We start from the raw sequence: 20,035 nt of genomic DNA on the forward strand, positions 1-20,035 counted from the left end.
ACTGCTGACCGCCTTGGAAGGCGAGGGAGACCAGAGTACCGGTCCCCAGGTTAGTAAATCCTGGGCCCCATCCACTCCTGCTGCAAGCCCTCCAGAACGACGTTCCGGGCCAAAGACGGGGGTACATATAGGTCCAATTCTATAGTATCCTACTACCCAGTGTCTGTGTACTACTACTCCCACAAGCAGGGATAATCCACCCTTCTACAATGGTACAATCCAATTTAACAAATCTCTATCTCTACTATATATCTCAAAAGTACTAAGTGCAGTTCACAACAACTTGCCTGCTCACATAACTACCATGAAGATGATCTTGAGAGAGAGAGCGAAGCACCCCAACTGTTCCAGTGAAACTGCTGAGTTCCAATAGAAGACAGGGTTATAGATCGTATAGCTTTACGCTCTGCTCTTTATGGAACTATCCCTTTATCCACTCTAATAATGAATAATTTTCTCCACATGCACACACCCATCCGCCTGGCCACACCCACATCTGCTCCTCTATATAAGCGGGGTCGTGGCCACACCATCAGCTCCTTCCCTATTTTCACCACCGAAAAGTGTCTGTAACACACCACTTTAAGTTTAGTGCCAAAATAGTTGTTGGAGAGGAGCTATGTTGACATTGTATCTTTGTTTTTTCTCTCTCGCAAATTTTCGAAAAAGCAAAGAGATAATGTCTTCACTGTCGGAGGGTCTAGACGATTACAACGCTACCCTCCACCAGTGCTTAACTATCGCGGCGTCCTCCGTGCGTCGTGGGGCGTCTCTGGTTCCACGGTCGTGGCAAACAGGTGCACCTGGGCGGCGCTCGGAGGAGAGTGTGCTTCGCAGAGGGGCCGTTGAGCTCCCATCTCCTGTGAGGTGGCCGAGTTCCGGCCCTGGTTCCCCCGCCAGGGGACAGTCGGCCGAAAGTTCCTCTGGTGGCCGGGGATTTGCGTCGCAGACTCTGCGCCTCGGCTCACTCTCGTCGTAAGACGGCGAGCAGCGGGGGTGAACGGCCTGGTTGTAGTGTTGTGCTGGAGCCGAGCGAGAGTTCTGTCGCCTCTTCTCCATATCCGATGGAAACTGAGGATTACATGGAGGGGGCGGGAGCTCTCTTGTTCGAATGCCCGGTGGAGATGTGTCACTCTCCCCCTCGGGGAGTGGCAGGGAGTGCTACGTCGTCCTGGGGTTCCTTGTACTCTGGGACTGGGTTAAAACCTCCACCCCCGAGACGAGATGCCCAGCTATCTGCCGTGTCGGACGATGGCGCCCGGTGCAGCCTCCCGTACGCGAGGGACGCGAGTGACGTGGAAGAAGGTATGCAAGGGGAGTTGCTTGCCTTGTTCCCCGAGCTCATGGCGGCGGCCGCAGCCGCTAATGGCGTGGCGTTGCCGCAGCCACTGCCTTGCACCTGTTCCTGATGACATGATAGGTCATCTCTGGCAACGTCGTCCTGTGAGAGAGACGGGCGTTGTCTGCCCATTCTTCCCAGCAATGGAGGCTTACGTGGCACAGGGACAGGTAATATCCTGCATCGTTGGCCTTACCCCTGCCTACGTGCCAGTCACGCGGGTGGTGGGTTTGGTCCAGGGGCTAAAGGACGGGGTGCCTCGGCTTGATAGCCCGATGGCAGCCATACTTTGCCCCGAAATGGTGTGGGAGCCGTTAAGAAAGCCGGTTCCCCAGGGGAAGTCGGCTAGGCAGTTGGCGTCGTGGAGTGACCAGGTGTACATCGCCTCGACACAGAGCCTGGCTGCGACCTCCAACATCGCGCAGCTGGCGCGCTACATGTCGGGGCTGATGGCGGGGGGGACGGTACTAGATGACCATCAACGGTACCTTCACGCCAAGGCGGCTGGAGCCATCCTGCACCTAACCCAGCTGCAGGCGATAGCCGCCGGGAAGGAGCACGCCCTGGCCACTCTTATCCAGCGCCACCTTTGGCTGGAGCAGGCGCGGGTGCCGGACCAGAGGAGGATTCCGCTGCTCACGGCCCCCCTCTCCGCTGCTTGCGCTGTGTTAGGGGGCCTGGTCCTTTTTTCTGTTAACCCCTCTAGGCATCCCTGTGTAGGTCCCGGTCCGCCGGGCCCAGGTCCGAACTCGTTCTCGTCTACCTGTTGGCCTGGGTTAACCCTTTGAAAACTGAACACTTGTACTGCCTGTATAGCCTGTGTATACGCGCAGTTATGTTTCTGAGTTTTCTTGGTGGGTTAAAGGAACAACCGCCTCCTGTTAAACTAAACATAGGGGGGTGGTTGGTTCCCCGGTGTGTTGGTAGCAGAGTCGACTCTCGGGTTGAGGCCGGGCTTGACCCCGTCTGCCCGAGAGTGTGCCCCCGCACCTTTCGTGACGTCTGCCAATTGTGTCAGCCTCCTCTTTGAACCTCGACCTTGCTGGAGGGGTCGGGTTTGTGGAGGTTACGACATGGTGCACAGCATACCGAACGCCCCTTCCGCCAGGATACTGTTCTCACAGTAGACCCTTTAGGCGCCTGTCTAGTCCGCAGTGCTCCAGGCACAGGTCGAGTTATGCTCTTGGGGCCTGTTGCCTGGATTGAGGGATCAACCTCCTTGGGGGTTGTCTCCCCGGCACGCCGACTGGCCCTGCAGTGTTGTGGAGCCTCTTGTAGTGCTTCAGAGCGGCGTGCCGAGGGGGGAAGGGCCTGCTCTTGATTTGGGCCCTGTCCGATACGCTGGCGATGTGGTGTCACCAGTGACCGTCTGGTGGGGTCCCGATGCTAGGGCCTCGTTGGCCTCACCAGGCCCCCTTTTTTCGGGGGGTCCTGGCCCTCAGGTTGTCCTAGGGCTGGGACCTCCTCCGCGCTCCGCTGCTACGGCCTTGCCACGGGGTTGGGTTTTCTTGACCTTCGACCTCGTGATGTTGGGGGCTGTCACAGAGGTGTTTTGCTTCCCGTCCGTTCCCTGGTGGCATGTGGGATGCGCGCCTGAGTGGTCGCGGGTCCTTCTGAATGAAGGTAAGTCCCACGGTCTGCTCACCCTGTGCGTTTGAGGTGCTAAACCCTCTTCGCACAGTCGGATCCGATTCCCTCCCGTCCTCCACTAGGGGGGTCCAGGGGGCTCGGGTCCTCCCCGGTTCTGTTGGTTGTGGGGGGCCTCAGCGGGTACATCTGTCAAGCTTTTCGCTCTGCTCAGCTCCTGTGTTCCATAAAGAGCAGAGCGTAAAGTTATACGATCTATAACCTAAGGTTATTCTATAACCCTAGTTATATGAGTATAGCGGGCGCTCTGCTCTGACTCACTGAGGACCCCGTGGTCTTCGCCTTCGGTGGTGAAAGACTTGGGAAGGAGCTGATGGTGTGGCCACGACCCCGCTTATATAGAGGAGCGGATGTTGGTGTGGCCAGGCGGATGGGTGTGTGCATGTGGAGAAAATTATTCATTATTAGAGTGGATAAAGGGATAGTTCCATAAAGAGCAGAGCGCTCGCTATACTCATATAACTAGGGTTATAGAATAACCTTACGTTTTATAATGTGAAAGCTGTGAGGGTAGGGGGGTAGCGGAGCCCAATCACAAACAACAGGAGGAGAGAGAATGGAGCGGTTTAGGTTTCTTTAATTGTATCTTCCCCAAACAGACAGAGTAACATCAGGAATGTGCAACATACATGGGTTAGAATTGTTCTTGGGGAAGAATGGGGACAGGTGCACTCCCAGTGCAGCCGTAGGCAGAGGACACCGGTCTTGTGTCGAGAGAGAGAATGGGGACAGGTGCACTCCCAGTGCAGCCGTAGGCAGAGGACACCGGTCTTGTGTCGAGAGAGACTGAGAGCAGGGGTACTCCTTGTGCGGCACGAGACGTCCCGGCAGGAAGGGCGCTGGAGCGGGAGTCCTGGGCACAAGAGAGACAAGATTAGGAGAGGAATAATCACAGAGCAGGTCTAGCAGTCTTCAGGTAGAGTCGTCGTACCTAGGTAGGCAGTTTAACACTGCGACGAGAGATGACAGGATCTGCCAGATGATATAGGGACCGCCTGATGATGTAATCGCTCACAGCCGCGCTGATTGAAGTCCCTCTGGCAGCGTGGGAACGCTTCAGCAGGAAGCTGCCTGTATATGGGCACGGCAGGATGAGGGCAGAGGAAGGCACGAGCCCTGATCGTGACATGTTCCTGAAAAAGGTTGTGTTCTCAGTCAAACGTTCCTGGGTAAATTAACATTTTAAATGCTAAAATTATTACAAAAGGGTGTTGTGTTTTCCATAGTTTTTTGGTATCATGATGTAGGGACCAAAGAAACCATGGAAATACCATGATATGATGTGATAGCATGGTTTGAATTGGATTACCATGGTATTATTATGTAAGTAAGAGTGGTACCATGGCAATTATATTACTTTTAGATTTACATTTAGAATTGACTTTAAGGTCCTTCTCCTTACATACAAAGCTCTAAATGGACAGGGACCTAGCTACATCGCCAACACTCTAATAAATTACACACCAGCAAGAACACTGCGATCATCAGCTGCTGGACTACTAGAGGCTCCCAGAAGCAGTCAAAAGAGGATCGGTAATGCAGCCTTTATCAACTATGCCCCAAAACTATGGAACAAACTACCCCAAAACATCAGGGAAGCCAACTCGCTAGACATCTTTAAAAGACAGCTTAAAACCTATCTCTTTGCTCAGGCATTTCACTGATAGTTATCTGCTACCACCTAGTGGCAAGAGGAAACATCAGGGATATCCTGACACAACTTGTATTTATTCTTACCCTGCCTACTCTTTTACACTGCCTATCAAATTCATGTGTCGGTTATTGCACTTTTTACTTCTTACTGATGACTATTTTTAAACTGAATCATTTTAAACTATTCTTATTTATTGCTAGATCCAAATGTGAAACACTGCGGGTTGTGACGCACACACACACAGTCACACACACACAGTCACACACACACACACACACAATCACACACAAACACACACACACACCGACATACACACATACACACACACACACACACACAGACACACACACCGACATACACACACACACACACACACACACACACACAGTCACACACAGACACACACACACCGAGTTGTAGTAGCGTTGTAGTTGTAGATCTAGGTTAACTGTGTCCTGGTAGAGTAGTAGTAGATCTAGGTTAACTGTGTCCTGGAGTGGTAGTTGTAGAGTAGATCTAGGTTAACTGTGTCCTGGAGTAGAGTAGTAGTAGTTGTAGCGTTGTAGCGTTGTAGTTGTAGATCTAGGTTAACTGTGTCCTGGTAGATCTAGGTTAACTGTGTCCTGGGGTAGAGTAGTAGTAGATCTAGGTTAACTGTGTCCTGGAGTGGTAGTTGTAGAGTAGATCTAGGTTAACTGTGTCCTGGAGTAGAGTAGGAGTAGTAGTAGCTGTAGTAGTAGTAGATCTAGGTTAACTGTGTCCTGGAGTGGTAGTTGTAGAGTAGAGTAGATCTAGGTTAACTGTATCCTGGAGTGGTAGTTGTAGAGTAGTAGTAGCTGAAGTACAACCACACACACACACACACAACACAATAAACACACATACACACTAAACAACGATGCATACAGGATTATTTATGACTATTTTTAAACTGAATCATTTTATTCTTATTATTTGCTAGATCCAAATGTGAAACACTGTGATTATTTGTTCATGAACTACAGGAGTATTACTGAATAGAGAGCCTATTAAGATGCTAGATCCTAATGTGAAACACTGTGATTTGCCATATCTTGCTATGCTCGCTCATGCCTGTATTTTTTATGTCCGTTCTATTTTATAATTTTTTGACTATTTTTAAACTGAATCATTTTAAACTATTTTTACTATTTGTGTTACTGAAAACTGTAAGCGGAGAGCCTATTGGGATGCTAGATCCTAATGTGAAACACTGTGATTCTACCCGTCTATCTTTTTATGCTCGCTTATGCCTGTATTTTTTACTGTTGTGAAGCACTTTGAACTGCAACCTCTGTATGAAAAGTGCTATACAAATAAAGTTATTATTATTATTATTATTACTTTTGATTATTTATAGAATGGCCGATACCATGGCAAAACTGAAAGTACCATCAAACCATGATACCTTTTTGCAAGGGAGAGGTCACTCAGGTGGAACAGGACAGTGCTACATCTGCAGGGTTGCAGCAATTAGCCTTTTTTTTTATGACTAATTAATATATTTTATACCCAGTTTAATCACCTGTACATTGTATATTAGTATTGCACTTTACTGTTATATTTGCACTCTGGTTGGATGCCAAACCTCTTTTCGTTCTATTGTACTTGTGCTGTATAATGATGACAATCATTTTCAATCTAACCTAATCTAGTTGGATTGTATTCTAGTTAAAACGGTGGGCATACCATATTCTGCAAAAGTTTGAACTTGTATCAGTTTGTGTCTGCGGTCAATGGAATTGTCTTCCATTGAAAATGAATGATATTGGTTTCCACTCCACAATCTAAATGCAACATTGGGAGGTATTTGTATATACCGGTTTATAAATGATAGGCCTTCATCTCCCAATGCTTCATGGTTCAGAGCCCTGGGGGTTACCAGAATGAAATAAGCATTATTACATTATTATCCTTTTTACTCCTATCCAATATACCACTATTCAAAAACACTCACACAGCTTTAAAATGTTGGAGGCATGCATGCGTAATAATAAATAATATTAATGTTAGGCGTCGTCATTTGGTTGATGCTAGATCAAACGGGGTCATCGGCGCTTTATTGGGGGGGGCGTCCGTTTTTGGCCAAGCTGCAGAGGCGCGCAACTTCGCAGGTCGTCATCATTTTACAATTAAAAGTTGTTTAAGAACCTATCGCTAACCCTAACCACTCCCACATATAGATATCTATGACTCCCACTACCTAAACAAATAAAAATGTAAACATTTACTTCCGGGCCATGGGATTTAGCGTCTACCTTTATGATTCCAGAAACCAGACGGTGTAGACCAGGGGTGTCAAACTCATTTTCACAGAGGGCCACATCAGCATTATGGTTGCCCTCAAAGGGCCAAAGACCGTATAAATGTTAATGTAATGTAAAATAAATGTAGCTACACATTTACATATTGTTAAACATGGTGTTTCTGTATTTATTACTTATTCAAGTTATACATATTGCATATTCATTTGCATAAATGTAAAAATATATGTTAGCTTATGTTATTTTAACAAATAATTTTAGTTTATCAGAACCCCATATTACTCCACCAATCAATGATCAAACCATTCAAGTAAATAACAAAGAAGAATATCATCAAATACAAGCTATGACATTAAGTTTGTTCAAAACCTTTTTGTCACAGTCAAGAGGGGCAGAACTAACAACTGTGAGCTGCAAAGCACACGTGGGACAGATGTAGCAGATGTTACAAAAACAAATGGCTGCACACAACCTTGCAGAGGCCATACATCCAACTAATGGAAGATAGTTTAATTAACTTTAATTAACAGATTGCAGAATGGGTACAGTACAGTACAGCTCAATACACACAATTGTTAAGGGGATGCAGACCAGAGAAAGACTTTCGACTTGTTTACATCAGGGTCCCCCATTTTCAATTCGTAATGAAATTGCTATTATGTGTCTGCATGAACACACAACTGTAACTGTACTCAAAAATAACAAAATAAGGGTTGTCTCAGTTCACAACTATATTGGTCAAGTTTTGGGTGGGACTTGTTTGCGTCCCTACAGCTTCTTATTCAATTGAGCGAGATGCTCGGTTATGTCACACAGCCAGTTTGCATCTGACAGTTCAGACAATATTTCTTCAACCCTTTGTTACCTATTCCGCATGGATCTTTTTTGTATTTTGGGCTGTAAAATTGTCAAAGAATGTCTGAGGAGTAAGTGCTTTTGGCTTTTTTCCTTTGTTACCTCAGATGTTCAACATACATGTATGTGTAAGAATGTGTAATAACTAAGGCTGTCAAAGTTAAAGCTTTATTAACGCATTAACCCACAATTATTTTAACACTGCTATTTTTTAACCCAATATTAATGAAAAAAAAAAAAAAAAAAAAGTTTTTTTTTTTTTTTTTTTTTTTTTTTTGAGCTCTTGGGGGGCCACATCAAATGACGTGGCGGGCCGGATTTGGCCCGCGGGCCGTGAGTTTGACACCTATGGTGTAGACTATAGTGTAGTCACGCGAGAGGACACGATTTGCCAATCTCACAGGAAGACGCGCGAGAGTCCGTGCGAGAATTTCTCTGCAGCAACAAATAGGCTACAAAATATAAAAACCTATATTTCGCAAATTGGTGGTAAGAAATTACTTTACACACTAACCCACTGTATATGTTTTACATAGCTGAAAATATGATATGTGGTGTTCGTGGACACAGGACTTTGAGAGGGAGCTCATGATGATAGGGCATGCATGTTTTGAATTTGGATTATGGAACACTTGATTCTGTCGGTATGAAGCACTTGATCTACAAATGACACAGATGGACGAGGATCGATCGATGTGATGGTCGTCGTGACATCGGGCAGGTTTTCGTTTGTTGGGCGCGGATTGTTTGTTCGGAGCCGCCGTTGTCGACTTTGCTCATTTTAGAAGTGCGTTTATTTGACTATTAGTCGCTCCATCTCTTTGTGATTCGTAAGCAGTGTCTGGCGTGCCATACCCCCCACCCTCCATATATCAATCATGCTTTATTATGTCTGTGCGCATCTGTCTGTTTGCTTTGAAGTTGAATCTCAGGGGACTTGAAAATCATGAGCTGCTCGATCGCCACAGTGTTGACAATTGTAATTCTAATGCTATTAAAACGGAACATTAATGCGATGAATCCTGATCAATCCTGATGAATTGAAAATGGGGGACCCTGATGTAAACAAGACGAAAGTCTTTCTCTGGTCTGCATCCCCTTAACAATTGTGTGTATTGAGCTGTACTGTATTGTACCCATTCTGCAATCTGTTAATAACGTTTTCAATCAATTCAATCAATCAATCAAACGTACGTTTGCTTTTTTTCTAAATGCTGTAGCTGCTCTCCCATTTCCCCCTTCAAGAACACAATATTTCATTAATTCCCATGGTTTCATCATACATAACGGCTTGCAGTTGAATTTCACCTCGTAATTAAATAGTTTACTCAGATGTCAGCATCCGGTCATCAACACACAAAAAAACATCACTTCAGAATTTAAGCCAATTTGACCAGAGAGCGTCCAGACACACCGCTTCAGACAATCCCCCCAGGACAGGAGGAGTGCAGTGCAGTTTGATTGATTGATTGAAAATTGTATTAACAGATTGCAGAATGGGTACCGTACAATATACAGTACAGCTCAATACACACAATTGTTAAGGGGATGCAGACCAGAGAAAGACTTTCGTCTTGTTTACAGCAGGGTCCCCCATTTTCAATTCATCATAACATAATATGACATACATGACATATACAGATAGACAGTACTGCTACTCCAGTGCCCCTGATAGCAGTTGAATGAGAGCGACGGTTTCTGCTAACAGTTTGAAATCTTTTGTAATTTGGCACATTATCTTCCATTTTAGACTCACGCCTGCTATGTTTGTGACACTGCTTTTCCCTTTATTTCAAGATACCTTTGATGTTTTGTTACTGGTACCTATGGGTTCTTTCTAGGTATTTATTTAAATATTATTTCAGTACATGCTGCACACTTTTGGGGGTTAAAGGTTGAGAAAATGTCAGGGAAATAAAGCCGTTGGACATATTTGTCTATTTCCTTGTTTCTTAAACTACGGTTTGAAACCCAGTTGAGTCGTGGCCTACATTGGGTGGCGATATGTTTTTTGTTTTCATTAGACTTTGAATCATTTGGACCCCCCCCCCTGACTCTATTGGGTTCTATCTTGCGGGGCAGCTGTAGTCTACAGGTCAAAGAATTGGGCCTGATTGGTCGCCTGTTCAGAATGTGATGTCTGGGTGGGGGAAGTGAACATGTAACCACCCTCCTCCCTCCATAGCTGCTGCTGAAGGGCACTTGAGCAAGGCACTTCAACTCCCTACCGCTCCAGTTGAGCCGCTCAGTGCTCAGTGGCCAACAGCGCCATATAGTGTCGTCACGATGATACCAACATTTTGACTTCGATACCGATATACCAGCCTAAGTATCACGATACCGGTCAACGAGAAACACAAGCCTTTTACAGTCTAAAAGTCTGGGGGGGCGCCACAGTGGCTCAGGTCGTCTGGTAATCTGAAGGGTCCCGGTTAGATTCCAGCAAGACACTCAAACCCCTAACTGATTCTGATGAGCAGGTCGGCACCTTGCATGGTTGCTTGCTTCCATCGGTGTGAATGTGGGGCACGAGTTTTAAAATGCTTGCACTATATATAAGGCCTAAATGCAGTCCATTTGTAAAGTAAAAGAAACAGTATTCCATTCTAATGCTATTCTGGATGGACACTATAAGGCCTATTCCGTTCCTCGCGACGAATTATTCTTGAAATGGGAAAACGTGGTGTCTTTCTATCCCCAGGCCATCAGGATGCCCAATGCCAATGACGATGACACTATGTAACAACCCATCATCTACACTCACTGCACACACATCCACATGTACACACACTCACTTTAAACAAACACTCACCTTACCACTCACTTTATTCACTTTAGACACTTTAACACACTTTATATTTATCTATTATTAAAGAGATTTGCACCACATTGATTGATTGGTTTTTATTGTGGAGTAAAAAAGACAGCATCCAAGGGATAAAAACATGAGAGTGCAATGAATGCAAAGTGCATTCATACCTCATTTGCACCCTACCCCAAGTTTTGTACCTCTGCATTGTACCTCACTGTTACTCATTTTACTCTGTATTGTATATTGTATATATATATATGTATATTATTGACGTTACTTACTTTTTAATTACTTTTTGTTTTACTTACTTTCTTTTTACTGTATGTAGCACACTTTTTTTTTTGATCCACTTTTTCTCCCATTTTCTATATTTTCTCCCATCCCAATTTCGTATCATCCAATTCAACCCTCCCCTGTCACGAACGCTGTTTCTTGCCTCCCACAAGCCGGCTGCAATGTGGACTAAGTCATACATAGCACAAGTCCCCTCCGGTACTTGAGGTAACAGCAGTCGCATCTTTTCACCTGCGCAGCTCGATCTCTCAGTGGCGAGGAGTAACGCGTGGGAGGCTCACGCTGCCCCCGACACTTCCTGATTCTACTGCGCAGGCGCACCAACCGACCTGTAGGAGTCGCTGTCCACAACGCCCGATCCCCACCCATCAGTTGCCCACCCCCTAATACGGCCAATGTGTATTAGTATGAACGACCAGCTAAACTGAAAGCAATGTGGAGCGCTGCGCTCGAACAGGCGAGCCCAGCGTCTCAGCATTCGTGGCGAGCGCCTTGCCCACTACGCCACGTAGCCGCCCGTATGTAGCACACTCTTAGGGGCTCATACAGAAACAAGCATTTCATTATATAAAGTATTCTGTATTTTGTTGTGACAAATAATGAACAAACTTGAACTTGAACTCGCCAGGTGGACGAAGGGGCTGCGTCATGGACGTGTCCAGCCACAGCCTGTTCCTCCTGCAGCAGCTCAACGTCCAGCGGGAGTTTGGCTTCCTGTGCGACTGCACCGTCGCCATCGGCAACGTGTACTTCAAAGCCCACCGGGCCGTCCTGGCCGCCTTCTCCAACTACTTCAAGATGATCTTCATCCATCAGTCCAGGTGAGCCGCTGCACCCAGGGGAGATTACAGCAGCTATGTTTACTAGTGTTTATTTTATTTTTTGTATTAATTGTTAATAGTGAGTAATGGGCTGGGCGATTAATCGAAATAAAATCGCGATCTCGATTCATAGACCTATGCAATCTCGTTTCTAAATTATGACGATTTTTTTTTATTTAAAAAAAGATTTTTATTTTATTTAATTTTTTTTTACTTAACTTTTTTAAATTCTGACGATTCTGACTTGAGTTATTTTGTATGTTACAAGAGACTTAAGTTTAAGTCAAGCACTTTGATATGTTATGTTGTCTGTTTAAGAAAGAGTGCAATAAATGATTTTATTGAAAAAATAAGAATCGTGATCTCAATTCTTAGAGAGAAAACTCGTGATTCACATTTGAGCAAGAATCGCCCAGCCCTAGGTATAGTTCGAAGACACTGGCAAATTACAGATTAATTACTCCCAATATTCAAAAAGAAAAAAACACTAACCTTCTTACTGTCTTCTACTATCATGCACTCTTCCTAATATACTATTATGTCTTTACTACTATGCACTCAACACTGTAGCACTTAAGTTTCAGCACTGTTTGATGAACATTGTTACTCAGCTGAAAGAGTTGTACCCTTCCTGCTGACTTGTCGTACAGAACTTGTAAGTCGCTTTGGAGAACGGCGTCAGCTAAATGATGAAATGCAAATGGTTTAGTTAGAAATGTACATAGACATGACATACTGTATAAAGTACATGCTATATCTTCTAAATCTCTGTCACAGTCTAGCACAGGGGTCAGGAACCTTTTTGACTGGGAGAGCCATAAAAGCCAAATATTTCTAAATATATTTCATTGAGAGCCATATAGTATTTTTAACGTATAATAAATTAAATATGTCTTACTTTTAATGCGACTTCTGGTGCTGCATGGTTTTGCTGATGGCCTTGTAATCTGGTTCATACGTGGTGAGGTTGAGCTTCATGCAGGCGTTGAGGCTTCCATCAGTTAAACGTGAGCGTAGGTTGGTCTTAATGTTCCTCATATGCGAGAATGACTGCCCACATGCATATGTAGAGCCAAACATGGTCAATACGGCGATACTCACGCTGCATTGTGTGGTATGTCACAGGAAGCTTGTTCCAAGTTTTAAGAATCAGCTGGTCTTCAGGTTGAAGATTTTTAATTTCTGTCCACTTGTGTTCCCTCGCCAGCTCTGCTTGCTATATCTTCAGCTACAGATACTATTGGCTGTATCTTCAAAACTAATTTCTGTTTACTTTAAAATGACACAGTATTATTAAGAAATATCACAAGTATTACATTTTTTATTTTTATTTTTTTTTTAACTAAAAATCTTCTGGGAGCCATATGCTGTCACCAGAAGAGCCATATATGGCTCGCGAGCCATAGGTTCCCGACCCCTGGTCTAGCATCTCATGTTAAAGGAACACGCCAACATTATGGGAGATGCGCTTACCGTCTTCTCCAGAGTCAGAAGATAGATACCAATCTCAATAAAGTAATATCTTATCTTATCTCTGCGTTCAGTAGAAAGCTATCCAGCTGCAAGCTAGCCTAGCTTAGCACAAATGAATGGAAGCGGATACAGTTCAGCTAGCCTACTGTAGCTGTTGGCCAAAAAACACCTCCCCCGGAGTTTTAAGCTATAGGCTAGTATCTGCTTAATTTCAAAACATTTAAAACGTTAATGACAGGTGCTGTCATAATGTAAGACTATAGATTAACCATTTCCAAGTATGGACATGTTATTAGCACATACTTACTACTTTAATCTTATCTACTACTGTACATTTGGGGCGACAGTGGCTCAGGAGGTAGAGCGGTCGTCTGATAATCGGAACGTTCAAAGGTTCCTGGTTAGATTCCGGCTCCTCCCGGCAGTCTGTTGAAGTGCCCTTGAGCAAGACACTGAACCCCTAACTTCTCCCGATGAGCAGGTTGGCACATCCACCTTCGGTGTGTGAATGTGAGGCAGAAGTTGTAAAGTGCTTTGGATAAAAAGTGCTATATAAATGCAGTCCATTTACCACTGCACTGTATTTTTATTCTAATTTAGTGTATATACACCCTACTACAATCCTGCACAATTGTACAGCCCTGTCCTATATTATATTATATTGTATTTTTTATTAAATGTGTATATATTCCATTTTATTTTATTCTACTTTAATTGTGTGAAAGACCTTTCTGATTCCGATGCTCTGTCTCCGTCGCCTGCAGTGAGTGCATCAAGATCCAGCCCACGGACATCCAGCCCGACGTCTTCAGCTACCTGCTCCACATCATGTACACGGGCATGTGTCCCAAGCAGCCGGTGGACCAGGCCCGCCTGCAGGACGGCATCAAGTTCCTCCACGCCTACCAGCTGTGCCGCAAGCCTGGCGAGAGCATCGCCGACGCCGCCGCTGCCGACGCGGTGCGCATGTCCAACCTGTACGGCATCCAGATCTCCTCCCAGCTGGCCAACAAGGAGGGCTCCAAGGGCGGCAGCGGGGCGTCCCGGGGGGCAGCGGGGGCGGAGGGGGGCTCCCGCTCATCCGGCCGCGCCAGCCGCTCCCACGCCCAGCTCTCCCTGGCGGTGGGCGGAGGAGGAGGAGGAGGAGGGGCCTGCGCCGTGTCCTCCGTCGCCTCCGGGGACGATTCCGACATCTCCACCCGCATCAAGCAGGAGCGGGTGGACGAGGACGAGGACGGGGAGGAGGGCCACGGGGTGGGGTCCCTGTCACCGCCGGCCCAGGGAGGGAGCCCCTGCCAGGGGGGCCTCCTGTTCAAGGGCGGCTCCCTGGCGCTGCTCTGCCCGCGCTGCGGCGAACGCTGCTCGTCCCCCGAGGGGCTCCGCGACCACCTGTTCAACCACGCCGCATGCGCCCTGAACCCCGGCCGGCTGATGGAGGGGCTGACTCAGGGAGGAGGAGGAGGGGGGCCGGAAGGGGGGACGGAGGAGGGGGGCTCCCGGGAGAGGCTGGACGCCGGGTGTCTGGAGGAAGCCCTCCGGCAGAGCCAGGCGCTGGCCAACCAGCTGGCCGCCGAGCTGAGGCGCAGCAGGGGAGGAGGAGGAGGAGGAGGAGGAGGAGGGGCCAGTCCGCCCTCGGCCCCCGCCGCTGCCACCGCCGCCATCATGAACTCGCGCAAGCGCAAGATCGCCTGCGGCGTGTGCAGCGTGCGCTTTAGCCACAAGAGCCAGCTGCAGGAACACATGTACACGCACACGGGCAAGCCCTCGCCGCGCTACCACCGGTACAATCGCCTTTGCAGTCAAGTGATTCACTCCTCGGGGCCCTTCTGCGAGGGGCCCCTGGAGGTGGGAGGAGGGGCCGCAGGGGGTGCGGCGCTGCTGGAGGACGTCAACCGGGACAATCAGGACAACGGTAGCTCCTGCTACTCACTAGACTCGGAAATCTCGCAGGAAAGCGTAGACGGGGTGCCGCTGGAGTGACGGACGCGGGACGAGAACAAGAACACCGCCGAACATCATTACATGCCTTCTATACCAAAAGCGACAACAATCCTATAACTTATGTCACTACTCTATGATAAGCCAGTCCGTATGACTTACTCTTAACCAAATTGTCAATTTAGTCTCTGATGAACAGAATACACAACGGTAGGTAATAATAACACAAGTTGTATGATGATGATGAAATAATCACCTGGAATCAAACTAGACGGAACTTCTGAGTGTTGCTAGAATGCGTATTTGGGTGCGTTTACATACATACATTACATATTCCCGCGTTATTTGGGATTCTCAATTTGGCGCGTGTGTAAACACTATATTCCGTTGGCGGACACCGGGATAAGCTCCTGCCTATGAGGAACGCTGGCCAATGTTGTCTGGAATACCGGAGCACGTAAGCAACCATATCCCATTCACTGTCGGGGGGTTTGGTGGTCTGTCAGACAGGGTTCGCACAAGGTCCTTGAAGTGCTTAAAGTGCTTGATATTATTTTTGGGGGGGGGGGGGGGGGGGGGGGGCAGGCAGTCAAGGCCTGGAATTCCTTGAAAAGAGCCAATTTTTTAACAAGGTGCTTAAAAAGTCCTTGGAATTCAAATCAACTATTTGCATTGAAAGTTTTGTTCATCCATGATCAAATAGTTCTGAATCAAGACATTACATTTTTCCATTTAAAGTGTAACTAATTGTCGGAAATTAATTAATAAATTAAGCCATAAATATTGGATCCGATAAAAAAATTTAAATAAACGGCATTTAAAAATAAAAATAGTGCTTGGAAAAATACTTCAAAGTCCTTGAATTTCATTTTGCAATGTCTGTGGGAACCCTGGTCCGAGTTCCGCTTCCACGGTTTGCTCACAATATTCAAGTTCCCTCTTGTAAGCAAGCACATTTGTAATTGGGATAAGAAGACCGTAGCCAGGATATGAGCTAATATCCTGAATATATGGGTGCGGCTGGGTAGCGCAGTGGACTATGCACTCGCCTACCACCGCAGAGACTCTGGGATCGAATCCAGCTGTCAGCGGTACCTCCGGCTTGGTCAGTCGTCCCTACGGACACAATTGGCACTGTTAGCGGGTGGGAAGCCGCCTGCCGGTGGGCCAGGGTATATGTGTCCTGGTCGTTGTAAACTGCGACTCCTACTGGTCGGTCAGGGAGAGGGGATCTGGGGGAAATAGCGTGAACCTCCGCACGCGTTACGTTCCCCCAGTGAAACTCCTCGCCGTCGGGTGAAAAGAAGCGGCTGGCGACTCCACATGTACCGGAAGAGGCATGTGGTAGTTCTACACCCTCCCCAGGCCGACAGTGGGGCAATGCGCGCAACGACCAGGAAGGGAATTGGCATAACGACTAAAGTGGGATGGGTGAAAAATACAGAAAGCCCAAAAATAAATAGATATTTTTTTTATAATATATACGGCCGTGTGTCTCTCCATTGTCCTCTTGCACATTCTGGAACCCGGGGGACTCGCTGAGGGAACCAGACGTTGACCGTATTCATTCACGCGGTGGGCCGTTTGTGTGAACAGGGTGGAAAAGGAACCCAATCTGAGCACATGAATATGGTCAATATGGCCTGCCTGTATGGGGGTTACACAATGTTTAATGCTCTTACAGTAAATCAGGAGAAGCGAGTGACCGCCGTGTTCTTGACGCAAACAAAACAGTAATGTGTTTTTTAAAAAAGAACAAGGAAAATATCCCAAAAGACTAAAGCAGTGCCTTAGTCGATTTTGTTTACGAATCTCCTCCAAAATAACCTGCACATGTTATTATTTCCAATCTTGAAGGAGCTTCTTCACTAGTGATGCCTCCTCCACCTGCCCTCATGCATTCAAGGTGTCACTGTTAACGCTACCTGTTGTAAACAGGAGTCTTGAGTACCTATTCATTGTCGAGACCTTTTCTTAAGATGTTTTCTGAGAGGGTTGATATGACGAAGAAGAGAAATCACATTTTATTCTTTAAGAATAATGTTAATGCAGGCCACTTAAATATTTTGGGATATCTTGTCAATATCTACTCCTCCCCAATTAATCTTCCCACTTTTATTCAATATGCATTGCAACGGCTCACAGAACGTATTAGTAATACACTTAGTGGTAGGGATGTCCCAATCAAGTTGTTCGGCCCCAGATCCAAGTGATTTGATATTGAGTATCTGTCGATACTGAGTTCCAGTCCAATATTGTATTAATATAATATAGCAGCACACTTCAAGTATATTATATAAAGTTAGTCAAACCAGTGGAGGAAAGTAACTAAAGTACAGTACTTGAGTACAATTTTGAGCTACTTGTACTTTACGTGAGTATTTTCATTTTAGGGAACTTTGTACTTTTACTCCACTACATTTCAAAGGAAATGTTGTACTTTTTACTCCACTACATTTATCTGAACCCATCAGTTACTAGTTACTTTAAAGAAAAAGATTTTGCAATAGAAAACATGGCAAAAATGTATGAAGATTATATGCTTTCACATTTGAAGCATATAATCAGAGCAGCAGCACTGGACCACACACCACTTTAACATAACCTTTAATCAGAGCAGCATAACTGAACCACATACCACTTTAACATACCTTTTAGAGGTCAATGGATCGAGGATTGAATGCTCAAACACTGGAATACACAAACATTATGTAGAATGCATACTTTTATGATACGATTAAATACCCATTATTTAGAATATGCCGTGATCGGCTCTACGAGTCCGATCCGATCATCCCTACTTGGTGGACAAAAGGCTGTGGTATACTGAGACAGACAGTCTAAACCTATTGATTGATTTGATTCAAGTTGATTGATATTCCTTTTTTTTTTGTTGGACCTCCTTCCTCGTTCCTCTGTACCAAGTTTGGGCTCAAGTAACTTTCAAACCACAAACCATAAACCACAGTTCATCCATCACACGATAGAGGATCTATGATCCTCCCAAGATTTCTTTACACGCTGAGAACCTTTTCTTTATAGCAAAACATTTTTCATTCTTAAATGAAAAGGAATCCACGTTCTAAATGGAACAATGAAAGCCCAGCCCCCCCTTTGCACTGTCCATGTCCATGACTTCTGTTTTAACCCTTTCACTACCACACTACCAAAGGGTTAACCCTTTCACTGCAACAATACAGAAGCTTATCCCTTTCACTGCCACACGACAAAGGGTACCCTTTTCACAACCACACTAACAGAAGGTTAACCCTCACACTACAGAAGGTTAACCCTCTTACTACCACACTACAGACGGTGAACCGTCTGTAGTGTGGTAGTTAAAGGTTAACCTTCTGTAGTGTAGTGAAAGTGTTAAGTCTTGTAATGTGCCATGGTGTGTCCATCTCGTGTTTACACTTTTAAAAATAAAAACAATGATTGTGATTAAATGTCTTGTAAATAGATGTCCCTTTTCCGTCAGTGGAATGTGTTTTGTAAATAAATGTCTTTTTCCATGAATTTATTCAAATATCACTCGTTTTTTATTGTGAAACACAAAAGTTACTCTTAGACTAATGCTCATTGCCTTTCTTTCTTGCTGCCATATTGACATTCTGATTGGTTGTTTAGAGTCCGATCATCATGGGGGACCCTGATGTAAACAAGACTCAAGTCTTTCTCTGGTCTGCATCCCCTTAACAATTGTGTGTATTGAGCTGTACTGTATTGTACCCATTCTGCAATCTGTTAATAAAGTTTTCAATCAATCAAAACTCCCTTTTGCTGCTATAGCAATATATGGCCACTAGATGTCAGGAGAGAGCCAAGAGGTCTCTAAATTGCATGCCCAAGGACTGGGTGGGTCTTTGGGTGTATTGAGTAATTAGATTATGAGCTTTAGTTAACCGTAAATGTATGACAGTCACTATGACAGACTACATACATTTACTGGGCTCTGTAAGTAAGCTAAAAGCTTTGCATCGACTATACTACCGGTAACTATTTCATACAACATAATGTCCAAAAACCCAAACTATACACAAATACAGTAAGAATAAATAAAATAAAATTTATTTGTATAGCCCATGTGACATCACAATAGATCCACAATAAAATCCACAATTTTACAACACCCCCAGACTTTCCACAATGAAGATAAGGAGAAACTCCCTAAAACCTAGCAAAAGGGGGAGAAACCTCAGATGCCCCAAAGGGGATGCCCCATCAGGGTGTCGGATATATGAATGTTGCTATGGATGGAATAAGAACCGTACAGGAGGCTACTTGAATAAAAGTACTTAGTTACTTCCCACCCCTGTGCATAATAGTGGGGGGGGGGGGGGGGTGACAGTGGTCCGTCTGGTAAACCGGAGGTTCCCGGTTAGATTCCCACTCCTCCCGGGCAGCGTGTCGAAGTGTCCTTGAGCAAGTAAAAATGTGAGGAACAAATTGTAAAGGCGCTATATAAATGCAGCCATTTACCATTAATAGTGTGTTCAGGAAGGATCGAATCTGGAGAATTTCCTATGTCTAAGTGTAGCAGGTGCCACCTAGCACCTGCCACGAAATTCGACCGTGCCTCGAGTGGGAGTCGAACCCCGAGCGTCTGCACCGGGGCCGACATAACAAACCGTTGCGCCAAGAAGGGAATTCCCCCCTAAGCGCTCGGTTTGTATGCCTCTGGGGAGTGAGTTTTACACACTTCTATGTGCCGTAGTCACACTATCGCGGCACATATCCGTTACATTAGCTAGAGGGAAATAAGAGGAGAGAGCAGTGTCTCATCACTCATCACGAGAGCCTTAACTGGAGTTAACCCTTTCACTGCGACAATACAGGTTAACCCTTTCACTGCCACCGACAAAGGGTTAACCCTTTCGCAACCACACTATAGACGGTTAACCGTCTGTAGTGTGGTAG

General features: G+C 45.7%; 1 protein-coding gene across 1 annotated transcript; it reads left to right on the forward strand.

Moving 5' to 3' along the window:
* Positions 1-11,531: 11,531 nt before the first annotated feature.
* On the forward strand, positions 11,532-15,157 carry zbtb25 (zinc finger and BTB domain containing 25; the record flags this gene model as incomplete). The annotated part of the gene is made up of 2 exons (XM_084314846.1): positions 11,532-11,704; positions 13,942-15,157. The coding sequence occupies 2 exons, from the start codon at positions 11,532-11,534 to the stop codon at positions 15,155-15,157; spliced, it is 1,389 nt and encodes a 462-aa protein (XP_084170972.1).
* Positions 15,158-20,035: the final 4,878 nt, after the last annotated feature.

Source organism: Notolepis coatsorum, assembly GCF_963971535.1.
Source record: "Notolepis coatsorum genome assembly, chromosome: 5".
Lineage (NCBI taxonomy): Eukaryota > Metazoa > Chordata > Actinopteri > Aulopiformes > Paralepididae > Notolepis > Notolepis coatsorum.